General features: G+C 44.7%; 1 protein-coding gene across 1 annotated transcript in view; it reads left to right on the top strand.

The window, feature by feature from the left end:
• Positions 1-11431: 11431 nt before the first annotated feature.
• LOC124556146 (serine/arginine repetitive matrix protein 1-like) overlaps positions 11432-19521 on the top strand; it is a 290854-nt gene continuing 282764 nt past the window's right edge. The window contains exon 1 of the mRNA XM_047130159.1: positions 11432-11537. Coding sequence (XP_046986115.1) covers positions 11451-11537 — 87 coding nt within the window. The 5' untranslated portion in view covers positions 11432-11450. The remainder of the gene's footprint in view (positions 11538-19521) is intronic.

The following is a 19521-nucleotide window of genomic DNA, read 5'->3' as shown; positions in this document are numbered from 1 at the left end:
TCGGCATTCGCACAGACGCAGACAATTTCTCAGAGTTTCACAAACCATTTGCTACGCAATAGTGACTTATTTAGTTTCATAACTGAAAAATGGTCTAGACGCGCAGTCCGGAACCGCGCGACTGCTACGGTCGCAGGTTCGAATCCTGCCTCGGGCATGGATGTGTGTGATGTCCTTAGGTTAGTTAGGTTTAAGTAGTTCTAAGTTCTAGGGGAATGATGACCACAGCTGTTAAGTCCCATAGTGCTCAGAGCCATTTGAACCATTTTTTTGAAAAATGGTCTTTCATACAAATATGTTGATCGAAATGTTAGCACTCTTGGAGCCTCATTATGGAGACTTCGAAAATTGTACTTGAGAAAAGCGATGTACACTTCCTGGACAGTTTTAACGTACAAATATTTGTAATTAAAACTGGAATTACCTTGCAGTTCAATCAGTTACATCTTCACATGCACAGGGGCACCTTCAACTGAACGAGAGGCAGACCCACGAATATCAAAGGAAGGAAAGCAGGAAGGAAGGAAGATTATAATTTAACGTCTCGTCGACAACGAGATCGTTAGAGGAGCAGCACGAGTTCAATTTAGGGAGGATAATGGAGGAGATCGGCGTGCTGTCTCCTCTCAAAGTAACTATCTCGATATTTGCTTAGGGGAGAAATATTGCGTTGGCATTAGTCCCATAATCCGTCCCAGTTCACGCAGAAAAGTGAGTGTGCTCTCAAGTCCGCGCCGAGATGTCGAAGCGGCAGAGCCAAGTTTGTCGGCTGCCCCATCCGGCCTCCCACTTTGACGACCGACGCCGTGTCCCAGGTCAATGACAAGCCTCGAGAATAGACACAACTGCTGAAATTAATGCTGTCGATGACCGTTACCCGATTCTACGGAAGATGCCTCGCCACAACATCCTACATCCGATACGTCGTATCTACACAAGAGAGAGGCGACCACATCAATTAAAAGCGTCCGGAGTTCAACCAGGGTGAAGAGAGCGAAACAAACCCTGTTCCAGATGCAGACGGCTTCATCAAAGCGAAGAAAACCAGTAGGCGAGGCACTCTCTCCGGCGGGGCTCACAAATCGCTCCCAAGCGTTAGACATGGAACCAGAAGTCGCGGCAAAGGAAGCACGACCTGGGCCGATTGTCGTTAGATATGAGAAGGATGATGACGAGCTCCACAGGTTCCTCATACAACTCGTCGGCAACAAGACCTTCACCGTCAAGTGTGCTGGTACGGACCGCTACTGGGTTACCTTAAAAGTCGTTTCAGACTTCAGGACAGTCACAGCAGCCTTCTCTGCTCTGGAGATGCAATTTTACCCATACTCGTCCCCGACAGACAAGGTGATTACCGCGGTAGCACCTGGAAGACCTGGGTTATGCATACAGCCCGTACTCCATCTCAAAACTTCCAACACCGAGAACACATCATGAGGCGCCGCCTGTTCTCATCCTAGGGAGCGACATCCCTCTCAAGCGAGGCGTCTAACACATTACGAGGACTGCTACATAGTATATCGCGGCAAACGAATCTTTCAAGGAAGGATCTTCATCTTTTTATCTCCACAGAAGACGTGTTGAATGAGTGACGTGTGGTTGGATTTTACCTGCAGATGTTGTGTACGGCTTCATACACAACGGTAAGGAGAGGAGGGCCATAGAGGTGTGTGGCAACTGTCGTAGTAAATCTGGACTGGTGCAGAAATGTTTAGTAAACAACTGACACACCAAACAGAAGATTTACTTCACGTACGAAGACTCATTACAAATGATGCAACAAGAAGTAGAGTCCAACTATCAATGTCATAAGGAAGAAGCACAATCGAAGGTGTCGTAGCCTAGTGGCTTCAAGCGCTGCCGCAGGCCTACGTTATGGTGGCAGAGCGCTCGTAGTCCAAAGCCACGGGACCCATTGCTCAGCAGCCGGGCTCCATTGGGTCTGCCGGATCCCACACGAGCGCTATTGGTGTAGGACGGAAACTTGCGATTCCGTTGCCAATTACGATGCGATGGTATCGATACGTCATAACACATCCCTATCACCTCCCTCCCCCCCCCCTCCTGCAACAACCGTAGCGGTCGCTCGGTTCCAGACTGTAGCGCCCAGAACCGCTCGGCCACTCCGGCCGGCCCGAGTTTTCTCTCGATCGTCATGTAGTGAAGTTCAGCGAACGACGACGCGATAGGGGGAGGGGGGCTGGATGCAGGTGGCATTTAGGAGATGGAGCAAAAACTAAGGCTGAAACTGAGCTAGGCGGCCGTTGAGGCCGAGCGGTTCTAGGCGCTTCAGTCCAGAACTACGCGACTGCTACGGTCGCAGGTTCGAATCCTTCCTCGGACTTGGATGTGTGTGATGTCCTTAGGTTAGTTAGGTTTAGGTAGTTCTAAGTCTAGGGGACTGATGACCTCAGCTGTTAAGTCCCATAGTGCTCAGTCATTTGAATTTGAAACTGAGCTCCCGCCAGCGCCTTGGCATTCGACTTCGTACCCAACAGAAGAAGTGTATATTGTTCCTTAGGTTATGAATCATACCAATACTAGTAGCTGTTCTGAACTTCCATGATAACCCATAGCAGCGAACAGTATAAAACCCTGTTGCTGGTCCAGTGTAGGGCTCAAAAACACATAATGTAACGTAATCCTGTACCAAAACTGTCTCGGGATTTACATGACACAGGAACATAGTTAATAATTAGTTGTGATCGCCACCTAGACTGTCACAAATAGTAAATGCCTCGTATGAAAAATTACACACAGGAGAGTCATTTTCCACAGTCCTAGTCTGCATATCAGCAAAAGCAAGTATAACATACTGACTGGATTTTAGCATTCTTCTTCGCATATACTAATTTCTTCTAATCTTGGCCATTTTTCCGACATATTGTCCTCTAAAAACGTACATGAACATGGTTGTTCGTCACTGCGATTCGCAGCGTCCTCCGTCTGTGACAACCAGCGAACAGCAGGCGCGAATAGGAAAGTCTTAAACGCTAATATCTCGAAAACAGGTAAAACGACTCTCTGATTTGATGTCTTAACTTAAAGATATTTCTTCGAAGGCATGGATGGCGTCATCCGATACCAGGCATTTTGGTAGTAAATGGCACTTCATTTCTTATTTCATGGAAAAATTACTGCAACGTGAAAAGTGATGTAGAAAGAGTAATGAAACATCTACAAATGTATAAGACATGAAATGGTGTAAACTAACAAAAAGGCAGTTCCATTTTAAGACGTAAAATTCGAACACAAAGCAAGTTTCAGATATAGAAAACTGAGTTGTCACTGCCATCTAGCATAATTAATATCACTAATGTGACTATCCTGAGTGAAAATAAAACACATACAGCGAAGTGTGATTGTCGTAAGGATAGTGTCTATGACAACTATGATAATCATTTGTCATATTGGTTGTACTGGTTTGCCTGACTGCGTTACGATAGAGGTTACATGTATATACGGCAACCAGTGTAATATGTTGAAGTATACACATATAACATCATTGGTGTCTATGAGTCTCATTCGAAGAAAGTTTCACTTCTCTTCAAAAGATTCTCTCAGCACGGCATATTAGTTCCTCCTTCACACGTCCGCGAAATTGCCACAACGAGAAAACCTGAGAAATTAGAGCTAATACAAGGTTCAACGGTATTCACCCTTCCCACGTCCCATTCATGAATGGAACGGGGAAGGGGAAACAGATAGTGGTAAAAGAAGTAGGTGTAGAAATAAGAGTAGATGTAGACGTTGCTAGTGCTCTTATCAGATGGAAAACCTTTCACCCACCACTGACACACGATAGGGCGGTACGGTCTTCAGCAAGACAATAAAAGTTAGTGACAGCTTGTAAGCTGAACGAAAAATGATTGGTGTAAAGAACGGCCCCCTATCGGTCAACTGTTCTCAGTATACGTTACCGTACCCTTTGTAGTAACTCCCTCCTCTCTTGAAAGAGGAGTGGCACAAACTTAGTCGTCTTGTATAACTCTCTCTACATGAAGTCCTGCATCCCAGTAGTAACACAATGTTCTTCTGGGACTTGCAGCAAAAGCAAATAACAACGCTACAAGCCTATTCTTTCGTAACAGCTAAAATTATTAGTCAGGATCTTTCGTTATCTTTACCTAGATTCCAAATCTATTGTTCGAAATTGTTGCCATGTCTAGTACGAACAAAAGGAAGTATAACAACTGTGACAGATTCACCTGCCAGCAATTTGACAATGGCCTTCCACTATCATAAATATTGTAAATAATTACTCGATACCATTCAACAAAAAACTGTCTACACAAGTTATTTCCTCTCGATCTACATCTACATCTATACTTTGCGAAGTACTGTGAAGTGCGTGGTAGAGGGCACATTCCACTGTACCAGTTATTAGGGATTTTCCCGTTTCATTCATGTATGGAGTGCTGGAAAAATGATTTTTTAGGTAGCTCTCTGAGTGCCGAAGCTAGTCTGATCTTATCCTCACGATCCCTATTGGAGCGATATATAGGAGGTTGTAATATTTCCTAGAGTCATCATTTAAAGCCGGTTCTTAAAACTTTGCCAGTCGACTTTTTCGGGACAGTTTCCGCCTACCTTCAAGAGACTGTCAGTTCAGCTCTTTCAACATCTCAGCGACATTCTCCCGCGGATCAAACAAAACTGTGACCATTCGTGCTGCCATTCTCTGTATACGCTCAATACCTTCTGCTAGACCTGTTTGGTAGTGGTCCCACACGCTTGAGTAATTTTCTACAATGGGTCACACGAGTAATTTGCAAGCAATCTCCTTTGTAGATTGACTGCTTTTCCCCAGTATCCTACCAATAAATCGAACTCTTCTACTTGCGTTACTCACGATTGAGTCTATGTGATGGTTCCACTTCAAGTTCCTACTACGTGTTACACCCAGGCATTTTTATGAGTTTACAGATTCCAGCTCTGACACAACAACATTATATTAATAGGATTCTATGTTTCTTTTTCGTTTTTTGAAGAGCGCAGTTTCACATTTTTGACCACTTAATGCAACTTGCCAATCATTGTACCTCTTTGAAATCTTATCAAAGTCTGACTCCATATTTACACAACTTCGTTCAGACTGTACTTCGCTGTAGATAACTGCAGCAACTGCGAAAAGTCTGAGGTCACTATTAATATTGTCCGCAACATCATTAATGTAAAACATGAACAGCAACACTCTTCGCTCTCTATGACTCTCCATCTAAGATAAAATGATGCGTGCTCCCTACTAAGAAGTCTTCAATCCAGTCACACATTACGTCTGATACCCTATATATTATCGTACTTTTTATAATAAGGGCAGGTGTGGTCTTACAAAAACAAAACCTGTTCTCTAAAATATCCTGCTGTGTGTTATGGACAGACGAAGCAATCAAATTGCAACGCCACCGATTTCTGTGTGGTAGATTCGTACAGCACTACAGTTTTAACTAAGTAATACTTTCTGTCTCCCCAAATCATTGCTGTTGATGTGAACATAGGTCTACACAGCGGCAGCACATCAAAATACATTCTCGACGACAAAGAGAAACTGGCTACTAACGGCGTAAAGCAATGGAAGGCTATTAGAATATCTCTGACTCGAATAATTCTGAAAATGGTTGCCTGTTGTTTAAGTTGCTTATTTTCTGTCTCAAGAACTACGCGGTAAATACTCAGTGTAACAAGAACGCACAAAGAAGCGAGGACACGACGTCGTATTTTCGGTAGTCTCGATTAGACCTGATTTCTGCTCCTCTGTTCTAGTTTACTGTCATAAACAACTCAACTCAGAGCCTTCGCCCCGTGTGAGCAGAAGTCTGAATCCCTGGAACAGCAAACAACGTGTCTTACTTCCAGTGCTTACAGCACCTCTGGCGCTGCGATTGCTTTAATTCATTTTTACCCACACGACATTGGCGAAGCGGAAGAGAAAGTTCCAGGAACTCGGTGGCCGGCGAGTATATCCAAACAGCGGCAAGCTGTTTACCGAAAATCGTGAGCGCGTTCGATATGCAATACACTGTTTCGCATCGTGAGGGAGAAAATCCCATCATATCGTCTCAAAACTTGTTTGCAGCTATAGTTACATATAACACTCGATCCGTCCACAGAACTTGCCCCGTTTTTACACCATACCCTACACACAAACAATAAAAATGTACTTAAAGGGCATATACCGAGCAAGGTAGTACTACCGTTAAGACCCTGGACTCTCATTCGGGAGGAGAGAGGCTCAGGTACCTCGGCCATCCAGATTTCCATTTTCGTTGTTTCCAACTTTGAGTCATCAAACAATAATATGCCTGCCATAACAATTATTAAGGTTGTGTTTGAATATGCGTTTAGTTTCTAACGCATCAAACCGGTTTGCTGCATTCATTTAAAACGGCTGACCTGGTCGTTAGTGTAAGAACCCTTACAGAGCAAAAATAGATATAACTACGGATATTTTTAAATCTGCAGCGAATTTTTAGCATCATTTCATAGATCAAAAAACACACTCGAAGATTTTCAATGCAAATTGTAAGAGAAAACTATATTTTGTCAAGATTTTAGTAATAACAGTTTTTGTACGCAGCACATAAAGGCTACATGGCCTTGTAGTCTCATATGAAAATAAAATACAGGGACGATAAACAGTAAAGTATATACTTCTCAGGATAAGTGTCCTACAGTAGCAAACTGTGCTTGAAATTTAAAGTTTCCATTTTATTTTACAACACAGGCACGGAGATTAAAAATGCCATTTTAGAACAATACAACTCTAAACACTAGTTTGTTATTTCTCATTTTACGTTACGTTAGCATTTCTCTCTTCTTAACTATCGTGATACGACAAAAGACTGTACCAGCACTTTTCATAATCTCTGTCAGTGCTAGAATTACAGTAGAATTACAGTCACCTAAATTCTAAACTTTGTAGTACTTATGAGATAATATGAGAGAAAAACATTAAGCCTCTGTCAGGTCAGAAAAAAGAAACAGTTTCAGAAGAGCGTGTGGCACGTTAGATTCTGTACACGCTGTTAGAAGAAGGTTTTTTTCATAATTTACCCAAAATGGAAACTCTAACCATTTCTGACTGATTAAGGTGAGGTTGAAGGGAAATAAAAATTTATAATTTAAAATAAAATTTCATAAGAGAAATTAACTACTGCTTTGGCTGCTAAACAGATACAAGCACATAACATAGAGAGAAAAGAAGTGTAATAACAAAAATGCTAGGATGGTTCCTTTGAAAGGGCACGGCCGACTTCCTTCCCCATCCTTCCCTAATCCAATGAGACCGATGACCTCGCTGTTTGGTCTCTTCCTACAAACAACCAACCAACCTGTAATAACAAAAAACCTTATATACTTGTACATTGTTAACTGTTGTGGCATCTTCTAGTGATTACGCAAGCATGTCATATTGCCTAGCTTTCATTCTGGCTTTCGTTGCTACTGTCAGTGTGTTTTCCATTCCCACCTTCCGTCTACCTTCTCACAATAGGTGTCGGCAGCTTCCACTCCCAATTGCATCAGCATACTCTTCTCGTTTCAACCTACTTCTTCTGTTTCGTAGTCTTGCCGATCTCAGGCAGGTGTGAAGAATGTTTATCCACTAATAGTTCAAGTAATTCTTCTCATAGCACTTAACTATTGTTATTTCCCTCCCTGGAAGACGGTAGTCTTGTGCGATTCGTTTCTGACTTCACTCACATATTTGGTGCTCTGGTGCCCCAATTTCCCCCACATTCACGTAAAGCGTTGCCTTTTATCTGTATTCCGTGGAGATAAGGTAGGAAATGAAAATGAAGGAAGATAAAGTGGAGTTTAGCGTCCAGTCCACGACGAGGTCATTGAAGACGGATCAAATCTGTGATAGGACAAGTGAGGGGAAGGAAGTCATTCATGTCCTATACAACTAAATCATCCTAGCATTCAGTTAATGGACACACCTAAATTTGAGTTGCTGGACAAGATCTTTAAACCCTCTCCTGTCGACCTGAGTTCACTGCCTTTATCACTGTTTCACCTCGCTCTGTAATATAAAAATAGACCATGTCATAAAATGAAGTCTTTCATTTGTTCTATCGGACCCATGCATGACACACTTTGCCTTGTTTGTGCAGCTGGCGGAAGTTGATTCACTCTTCTTCCCTTGTTTAGAATTTTCCATGTGTGATGCTATTAAAGTGTGAAAAGTTTCTCGATTTTAGCTGTAGACGATGCTGACCTCCGAATGACGCCCACCTTAACCAGTAAGCTGATACATATACACAACGCGTTTTAGCAAGGAGACCTGACGTCACCGAAAAACGTTCTGTATACCTCTATGGGCCTCAGAAACACTAGTTTTTGCGCCCTATGCAGAGGTTTTTTCTTCCTTTTTATCCAACTTGTGCGCCCACGTGATAGCTCCAAGACCGGAGTAGCAAAAAACTATACCATTTTGATACGTTGTCACACATTTTATCAGTATATGGAAATTTTTTTCGTGACCTTTGATGCCCTTTGGAAAATTTTGGCTATTTGATCGAGATAATTTTGTTTTCCATCCAGCAGGGCGCCTAGATATCTTCGCATTTCTATCTTAGTGGTTGTCTCTCATCTCACTCTCAGTATGACTTCGAATTTTTGACAGCTTTCATTTAAGTAAGACTGTCATGGGAGCAGTTACTTATATATAGTCTGTTGTTGAAGGAACTTAGTTATATCTACACCGGTGGCCATTAAAATTGCAACGCTATGAAGGCAGCATGGAACAAACTTCAACTTGATATGCATGGATGGTTAATATTTCAGCACAACATCACAAAATAGGTTGGAGTAATCACTACACTGTGTATGCAGGGGGTTTAGCTACTCCTATTTCAGGCTTCTAAGGGTTATAGAGGGACCTTAGTAGACAAAATTTGCATAAGGAATCAGATCCGGAAATTTACCGTTTGGATATAAGTCTGAAGATCGAGTTACTTTCGTATCTCATATGCGCAGCATCACGTACAAGAAAAAATTACGCAGTTGGATTCTCACTCAGAAATCGAGTTTTAAGTTTCTTGTTCGTGGGAAGATAGTGTTATGCCTTATGCAGGAGGGAGAAATGTTACCACGACGATCAGAATTCAACAACGTCAGTCCGTCGTCCATCGAGATTACGGGTTTTCGCCGGTAATTTGGACAGTAACCATTACATATCCTATGTGTTAATGGCAACTCTCTGTGGCGATATCTGTCAACAAGATAAAGTTTCTCTAGTTTTCTCACCCACTGAAAACATCTGGTCATGGGCTTCCGAGAGACAGGCATACCAGCACTTACCACACACTTCGATTGATGAAGTCTAGCATTGAGTTGATGTAGTAAGGAATGACGTACCCTTATCCTAGTTCAATACGACACGGTGCACAGTCGGCTTGGCGCCAATGTTGTTGCTAGAGGTGGCAGCTCTGATTACTAAACACCGCATCCTGTACACCTACAAACTCACTCGCACATTCTCCCTACTATTCTGTATACTCGTAAGTACAACATTAAATTTCGTTTTCGGCCAGCCTACGTGGTACTGCAGCATTAATGGCCACTAGTGTAGGACCATATCAATACTACCCTCTAAGTTAGTACTGAAGTCTATTACTGTCAGGATTAAGAGGACGTACGCATAAGTTGCCATCGCTTTTATAGAAGTTACATGCTTGAATCTTACCAGCAGGGAGCTTGATTGTGATAAGCCGGTCTTTGAGCATGAGGGCCCTCAATTCTTTTGTCATTCCTGGCTCATCACAGAGAGATGGTTTGCCAATTCGTTATTAGTCATTTTGACTTGCTGACCTAACTACAAGCGCTTGCACCACCTAAGAGGTGTGTCATATAACGAAATGTTGTTGTAGTACTCTTCCAACAATCCAACATGGATTGTTGCAGCGCTGTCCCCTTTCAAAAGCAGAAAACGAATGGGCTGTGTCATTTTGTAGCTCGATACTAAGAAGAACAATGAGGTCCACATCTACAACACTAGAGGGATATATGACTTTTATTGCCCATTATTAAAGCTGACAAAAAGAAGTTCAATATTTAGCAACAAAAATCTTTGATCATTTGCCTAATAACATAAAATGTCTGACAGGTACCAACGCAAATTTTAAATGTAACCTAAAATCATTTCTCTTGGACATCTACTATCCCATGGGTGAATTTCTAATTAAAATCTGGTAGCCTGCAAAAACTGGTAGAGACTTAAAAAAATTGTTTTTAAGTGTAGCTGCATGAATGGGATTTAAAAATGTTGATGCTAATCGTATGCCCAGGCAGCAGTGGTAACACCCGTTCCCATCAGATCACCGAAGTTAGGCGCTGTCGAGCTGGTCTAACACTTAGATGGGTGACCATCTAGTCTGCCCAGTGCTATATGCAAGTGGGATACTTGTGATGCAAACTGAGGAGCTACCTGATTGAGAAGTAGCGGCTCCGGTCTCGTAAACCGACATGCGACCGGGAGAGCGGTGTGTTGAGCACGTGCCGTTGGGTCTTCATAGCCTGTTCCGGGGGAGTTTAGTGTCATATATACATATCCCATAAACTGACTTGTTTCTCATAATTTCGATAAAAATGATCTATGGAACATGTAACTAACTAACTGACTAACTACCTAACTGTGGCACGTGAAACGCTGACTGTCTGCACGACTCGGCTGCGATGAAATTCGGTGATACCGCGCGTCATGCTCATTCGGGGCTCGAATGCACATATACAGTGAGCACATGTTCTGACAAAATGACACCACCTCACACGCCATACTATTCTGCTTTCCATGTCGGCTTAAGCGCTCTCTCTGTCAGTCTCCCCCCCCCCCCCTCATTCGACCCCCAAATCACTCTCCCTCTCCCTCTCCCCCCCCCCTCTCTCTCTCTCTCTCTCTCTCTCTCTCTCTCTCTCTCTCTCTCTCTCTCTAACACCCAACAGCCAATAGCTACAGCCAAGCTAATTGTTCATGAGTGTACTTTAAACAGTCACCATTGTTATTATTTAAAAACTATTTTTCTAACATTAAATTTTAGCTTACTTTCAGAATGCTAACCGTTAAAGGTACTGGCACTTTGGCTAACTATTACTAGTTCCTGCCATGGCGCAGCCTAATTAATGTAGCAGGCCGTGCGGTAGCGTTCTCGCTTCCCACGCCCGGGTTCCCGGGTTCGATTCCCGGCGGGGTCAGGGATTTTCTCTGCCTCGTGATGACTGGGTGTTGTGTGATGTCCTTAGATTAGTTAGGTTTAAGTAGTTCTAAGTTCTAGGGGACTGATGACCATAGATGTTAAGTCCCATAGTGCTCAGAGCCTAATGTAGCAGAATTCTGAGCGGGATCTATTTTCTTTATGCTTTCTAAGTAGTATATTTCTTTTTTTTTCAGAATAACTTTGTTGACACTCCAGTATATTTTCCCAGTAATATGTCTGCTGGTGACGTATACTATGATTGTGTACATGGTGTGGAATCGAGCCCAGCCTGGTGAGGAATACCACCTTAGGGAAGTACGCGCGCTGAACGCCCGAAGGAAGGTAAGGAACCACTTTAGACAGCTCAGACACCTTTTTGCTCATACCTGCTGTGACTCTCCTTGATATTCAGTTATACAGGGTGGCCCATTGATCGTGACCGGGCCAAATATCTCACGAAATAAGCGTCAAACGAAAAAACTACAAAGAACGAAATTGGTCTAGCTTGAAGGGGGAAACCAGATAGCGCTATGGTTGGCCCGCTAGATGGCGCTGCCATAGGTCGAACATATTCGTGTAGTACGTAAAGAAATATGAAAGTTTTAGTTGGACCACTTTTTTTCGCTCGCTTTGTGATAGATGGCTCTGTAACAGTCACAAACATATGGCTCACAATTTTAGACGGACAGTTGGTAACAGGTATGTTTTTTTAATTAAAATACACAACGTAGGTACATTTGAACATTTTATTTCGGTTGTTCCAATGTGATGCAGGTACCTTTGTGAGCTTATCATTTCTGATAACGCATGCTGTTACAGCGTGATTACCTGTAAATACCACATTAATGCAATAAATGCTCAAAATGATATCCTTCAACCTCAATGCATTTGGCAATACGTGTAACGACATTCCTCTGAACAGCGAGTAGTTCGCCTTCCGTACTGTTCGCACATGCATTGACAATGCACTGCCGCATGTTGTCAGGCGTTGTCGGTGGATCACGATAGCAAATATCCTTCAACTTTCCCCACAGAAAGAAATCCGGGGACGTCGGATCCGGTGAACGTGCGGGTCATGATATGGTACTTCGACGACCAATCCACCTGTCATGAAATATGCTGTTCAATACCGCTTCAACTGCACGCGAGCTATGTGCCGGACATCCATCATATTGGAAGTACACCGCCATTCTGTCATGCAATGAAACGTCTTGTAGTAACATCGTTAGAACATTACGTAGGAAATCTCCATACATTGCACCATTTAGATTACCATCGATAAAATGGGGGCCAATTATCCTTCCTCCCATAATGCCGCACCATACATTAACCCGCCAAGGTCGCAGTCATCGTGGATTTTCCGTTGCCCAATAGTGCATATTATGCCGGTTTAAGTTACCGCTGTTGGTGAATGACCTTTCGTAGCTAAATAGAACGCGTGCAAAAAATCTGTCATCATCCCGTAATTTCTCTTGTGCCCAGTGGCAGAACTGTACACGACGGCCGGCCTGTGTGTCCGAGCGGTTGTAACAGCCTGGAACCGCGCGACCGCTACGGTCGCAGGTTCGAATCCTGCCTCGGGCATGGATGTGTGTGATGTCCTTAGGTTAGTTAGGTTTAAGTAGTTCCAAGTTCTATGGGACTGATGACCTCAGAAGTTAAGTCCCATAGTGCTCAGAGCCACTTGAACCATTTGTACACGACGTTCAAAGTCGTCGCCATGCAATTCCTGGTGCATAGAAATATGGTACGGGTGCAATCGATGTTGTAGCATTCTCAACACCGACGTTTCTGAGATTCCCGATTCTCGCGCAATTTGTCTGCTACTGATGTGCGGATTAGCCGCGACAGCAGCTAAAACACGTAACTGGGCATCCTCAATTGTTGCAGGTCGTGGTTGACGTTTCACATGTGACTGAACACTTCCTGTTTCCTTAAATGCCGTAACTATCCGGCGAACGGGCCGTACACTTGGATGATGTCGTCCAGGATACCGAGCAGCATACATAACACACGCCCGTTGGGCATTTTGATCACAACAGCCATACAACAACACGATATCGACCTTTTCCGCAATTGGTAAACGGTCTACTTAAACACGGGTAATGTATCACGAAGCAAATACCGTCCGCACTGGCAGAATGTTACGTGATACCACGTACTTATACGTTTGTGACTATTACATCGTCATCAATCACAAAGCGAAAAAATTGGTCCATCTAAAACATTCATATTTCTTTACGTACTACACGAATATGTAATAAAAAATGGGGGTTCCTATCTAAAAAAAAACGCAGTTGATATCCGTTTGAAATATGGCAGCGCCATCTAGCGGGCCAACCATAGCGCCATCTGATTTCCCCCTTCAAGTTAGACGAGTTTCGTTCTTTGTAGTTTTTTCGTTTGATGCTTATTTCGAAAGATTTGGCCCTGTCACTATCAATGGACCACCCTGTATATGTCGCTATAGCACTTCCTCAATTAGTTTATTAATTACTAGAGACCCAGTCCGGCTTCGCACGGATGCCATTAAGTACCTAGAGCCAGTTGACTTGGCTGGCGTAACGTACTTTGCTTGCGGGACAAGGATAAAATTATTCAGAGAACAGCGTTAAGTAAGAGAATATCATTACTTTCACATAACTTACGCAATGTAAGCAGCACACGGCAGGAAACTTGTCTGGAGGCACGCAAGTTACGTGTTCCACATAGAACTGGCGTTCAAAGTGGTATCTCATAGCAATGATGGAAGCACATCATGGTGTAAGTAACGTGTTTGCAACCAATGTAAATACTGTGTGCGAATTGTGAGTGTCAGTGCATGTGGGAGTGATTCAATACGTACCTCAGGCTGATGTGACACAAATAAAAGTGTGTTAGAGCACACTTCTTGTGAAGATCAGTACGTATTGCTATGCATTGTTGAGCATCACTGCTGCAGTTCTTTGTCGTAGACTCTTTGCAGCAGACTTCTTCACCGTGCCACGCAAAGAATGGTGTCCACACCTAGGTTTGATTCAAGACAAGCAGAAAAATGAAAGCTGAGTTATCTCCTGCGCTGCTGAAATAACGTACTGCATGTAAATGAAGCTAGGTTGCTGAAGTAGTGTGGTGTGCGTACTGTAAGACCTTCGGTACACACACCATCAGATTATTTGACTTGTCGCTCTAACGAAGTAGGCGAGTGTTAGCAATATGTCTCGTGGTCTTATCGTGGCGTGTTTATCTTCTGCCGTTAGGTCAGACGATACAAATGCCACTTGCACGCTTAGAGTACAGATTGACGGTGACCAACTTTAAACAGAACTTGATTAATTTTCACACACATTTATTAAAATAATAAAAATCATAAACCTTACTTAACTTGATTCTGGATGCTATTTACAATTGACAATCTGAAGTTCCTTTGGTCTTGGTACGCTAATCTTATTCTCACATATCTCTGATACTTGACAAAGTGTCTATACATTTATCTTCATGGCTATGTACCTTATTAGGCGCAGACTGAAACTTGACTATATACTAATCCAGACTAATGCAGACTGACTAATCGGAGGTCTGTACACTCGTTACAATACCTCGAGCGTTCAGGTATCACTGCACGAGTGTGATCCGCGAGGAGAAAAGGTTCTACGTTAGCAGCAATCTCATTGGCTGCGTTACATATTCATACACGGATCGGCGGAAGCCAAATTTGGTCCGTCTCTAAGACAGCGCCATCTCGTAGTGCGGAGACAGACGAGCGCTCCACCTGCGCTGTTGTGCTTAGCGGGGCGCGCTCTATTGGGAAAGTTGTGTACGCGCTGACTACGCGGAACTATGTACACAACAAGTAGTTTTTCGAAATACACTCCTGGAAATTGAAATAAGAACACCGTGAATTCATTGTCCCAGGAAGGGGAAACTTTATTGACACATTCCTGGGGTCAGATACATCACATTATCACACTGACAGAACCACAGGCACATAGACACAGGCAACAGAACATGCACAATGTCGGCAATAGTACAGTGTATATCCACCTTTCGCAGCAATGCAGGCTGCTATTCTCCCATGGAGACGATCGTAGAGATGCTGGATGTAGTCCTGTGGAACGGCTTGCCATGCCATTTCCACCTGGCGCCTCAGTTGGACCAGCGTTCGTGCTGGACGTGCAGACCGCGTGAGACGACGCTTCATCCAGTCCCCAACATGCTCAATGGGGGACAGATCCGGAGATCTTGCTGGCCAGGGTAGTTGACTTACACCTTCTAGAGCACGTTGGGTGGCACGGGATACATGCGGACGTGCATTGTCCTGTTGGAACAGCAAGTTCCCTTGCCGGTCTAGGAATGGTAGAACGATGGGTTCGATGACGGTTTGGATGTACCGTGCACTATTCAGTGTCCCCTCGACGATCACCAGTGGTGAACGGCCAGTGTAGGAGATCGCTCCCCACACCATGATGCCGGGTGTTGGCCCTGTGTGCCTCGGTCGTATGCAGTCCTGATTGTGGCGCTCACCTGCACGGCGCCAAACACGCATACGACCATCATTGGCACCAAGGCAGAAGCGACTCTCATCGCTGAAGACGACACGTCTCCATTCGTCCCTCCATTCACGCCTGTCGCGACACCACTGGAGGCGGGCTGCACGATGTTGGGGCGTGAGCGGAAGACGGCCTAACGGTGTGCGGGACCGTAGCCCAGCTTCATGGAGACGGTTGCGAATGGTCCTCGCCGATACCCCAGGAGCAACAGTGTCCCTAATTTGCTGGGAAGTGGCGGTGCGGTCCCCTACGGCACTGCGTAGGATCCTACAGTCTTGGCGTGCATCCGTGCGTCGCTGCGGTCCGGTCCCAGGTCGACGGGCACGTGCACCTTCCGCCGACCACTGGCAACAACATCGATGTACTGTGGAGACCTCACGCCCCACGTGTTGAGCAATTCGGCGGTACGTCCACCCGGCCTCCCGCATGCCCACTATACGCCCTCGCTCAAAGTCCGTCAACTGCACATACGGTTCACATCCACGCTGTCGCGGCATGCTACCAGTGTTAAAGACTGCGATGGAGCTCCGTATGCCACGGCAAACTGGCTGACACTGACGGCGGCGGTGCACAAATGCTGCGCAGCTAGCGCCATTCGACGGCCAACACCGCGGTTCCTGGTGTGTCCGCTGTGCCGTGCGTGTGATCATTGTTTGTACAGCCCTCTCGCAGTGTCCGGAGCAAGTATGGTGGGTCTGACACACTGGTGTCAATGTGTTCTTTTTTCCATTTCCAGGAGTGTAATTTTTACTTGGAGCATAAACAATAAAACAGCACACATTTTAGATTCGCATGTTTTTTCACTATCCTCGTTTTCAAACGATTGCAGCTAATCCATTGGTTAAAAATATTTGATTATTTCAAATTGTAAGTGTCGCATCACATAATGAGGTGGTTACCTATCCGTTATTGGCCATATTTATTAGAATACTTGAAAGTTGGATAACTCACTGCCCGTTGTTCAAAGGATTTGCAGTGAATTAAAAGTGCAATTGCTAACGTGGGGGAAGCAGAAGCCCGTTGTCTGAAATTGTCGGCATATTTCGAAATGCGTCGCTAGTGGAGATTCGTTTACCCGTCTTCTCCATAATTTTAAAGTGTCCAAATAAATAACAACTTTTGTCCTACGATGAGGAGTATAGTGTTCGCATCTACGTTTGAGTCAAGAAAAGTAGAAAGCTGAACGTTGAGTCATATGCTGCACTACTGTTAAACTTCCTTTACATAAACGAAGCAAAGCTGCATCCCATTCCGTGTTTTGCTTTATGCATTAGGAATAAAAACCTCAGGTTTTGGATTCGCATGTTAATTTCGCTATGCAGTTGTTCCGAAACAATTGCAATCAATTGCCGGCCGGACTAGCCGAGTGGTTCTAGGCGCTACAGTCTCGAACCGCGCGGCCGCTACGGTCGCAGGTTCGAATCTTGCCTTGGGCATGGATGTGTGTGATGTCCTTATGTTAGCTAGGTTCAAGTAGTTCTAAGTTCTAGGGGACTGATGACCACTGCAGTTAAGTCCCATAGTGCTCAGAGCCATTTTTTGCAATCAATTGGATGTCACTTAAGTGACATGCATGTCCCTAACCAGTTATCAATTCGGGAAATGGGGAGCTACGTATCGTGGAATCCGAGTTACACTTCGTTTCTGGCGAATCTCCACATGAGTGACAGGTGAGTGCTAGGTTTAAATGCAGAATGAGTAAAAGTGACCCAACTGATTTTGGGTACTACAGCTTTTAGGTTTGTAGCCAGACGCTTTACCACTTTTTAGTTTTTGTTTATTATTTTATTTTTCTTGTATTACATTCATAAGAAAATCCCATAATCTGTTAATAATGCTAAGATAAAAAGAATTGTGTGTAGCTGGATGCAAACTTACATCCGTCGACACCATAAACCACGAAATTATCCGTTACGCTAGCACTTTTTTTCCAGCGGAACCTTCCCAGCACCCAAAGGGAGAGATGGGGGCAAAATTGGCAGGAATCTGGACACCATGTCCCGTTCCCTCCATCAGGAACCAAGGACAGCGTAGGGAACGCGGAGTAGTAGAGGTTCAGATCTTACATATGAGATTCTTTTTAACGTCACCACGTGTAACAGGAAACCGATATCTCGAGGAGGAGGGAGCGTCAATTCGCACACTCGGTGGGAATATTGATGCATAGTTCTTTGGAGAAGAACGTTCCAGTGGACCAGAGAATAATCGGTACTAAGAGAGGAAAATGCATGGATCAACTGCTCATTGCTGAAAGACCCCAGCTCCGGGGTGGGGTAAGGAGAACACGACAGAACAATTAGAGAAAAATTGCCGTATTTGGGAATGCGAATATCTGGACAATGTCATTTATTAAGGAAGTTCCAAAAATCAAGGGCATTTTTCTCGCCGTCAGGAAACATGTAGTGAATTGCGTTTCCACGAATCAACTTCAGGGAGTTCGTCTCCGTTTGTGTGAAATATCCCGAGTCCGGAGAGAGGAGCAGGTGAGGAGGTATCTGATAAAGAGCTGTACGCGTAACAATGGCCATCACCAATTGCACCAAGAACCAGACACCTTCAGCCCATCCGCACACGAGGCGATGCCCGTCCGTCTCCAGAACATCACAGGTGATACACATTGGGGTGTGTGGAGCGTGAATCCTGTGATGGCGTGACCGGCATGCTTCCTTCCCATTGATCGTAAGGTACCATCCAGACTGGACGCCAGTGGCAAGATAAGAAGCGCACACCGATCGCGAGACGGCACTCGAGTCGACGTGGGGAAGCTTCCCCTCACCCACATTCGGTGCACTGTTCTGCTGAAGAAAGCCATACATCGCCCTCCTTAACACCAAGCGCGTTTACAATAGCGCATTACGGACGTAGCTCAGTGCGAGAAGAAAAAGCGGAAGTAAAAGAAGTGCGGAGGGACATCTGAAATCTGGATAGTGGCCGAGAGAGACCGTAGAGCACGGGTCTGCAGCAACAGGCTGGTGAGGCTCATGGGACAACGGCACCGCAGCACCATCTGAACGCTGACGAAAAGGGCTATCACTCCGTCAGGGACATCATACAAGATTAAACCGTCCCTGCACCGCGGAAGGGAGATGGTCTCGTACCGAACCTTGAACAGCAAGTAGTGGAAAACTTACGAACCCAATGCCGGTAGCATGAAGCGGGCCATGGAGGGCGAAATGTGGAGTGTCTGTAGCATTGAGGAATAAGTGAAGCCCAATATACATTAACATATTCCGTTGCAGAAGATCGAGAGCTCGTAAACGATGATCTTGGAGCCCAGCTCGTAATTGTGAACGTACGAGCCGGCAGTTGAAAGCAGTCGTGCGCAGCCGATCACCCGTGAAATCGAATCCTAAGCATCGGATAGTAGCAGCTACACGCACTGAAGCAGCGCTCTCCTCAGGAAGCCCTGCACCTATATCCATAGCGCTAGATTTGTGGACGTTACGGCCGGTACCAGAAGCTTCGCCGTAGGCTGTAACCCATGCCGAGGATTCCCTGACACTGCTACGAAGAACGAAGATGAGACCGTCCGCATAAACAGTGCAGCAAAAGACATGGCCACATGGAGACATCCCAAAGAGGCGTTGCCGGAGGCCGCAGAGCAACGGTTCCATGCCGAAAGCATACAACAGTGCATATAGCGGGCAGCCTTGACAAACCATAGATCAAGATGGGAGGAGAGAGATGGCCATTGTAGAGTACACGGGACGTCGCTCTGGGAAATAGACGCATTAAGACGTCGACGCTAGTATCAGGGTATCCCATGCTGCAGAGTATCCTTTCCAGGTAGCCGTGAT

This window comes from Schistocerca americana, chromosome X (genome assembly GCF_021461395.2).
Source record: "Schistocerca americana isolate TAMUIC-IGC-003095 chromosome X, iqSchAmer2.1, whole genome shotgun sequence".
Lineage (NCBI taxonomy): Eukaryota > Metazoa > Arthropoda > Insecta > Orthoptera > Acrididae > Schistocerca > Schistocerca americana.
This window is presented reverse-complemented; position numbering and strand designations above follow the sequence as displayed.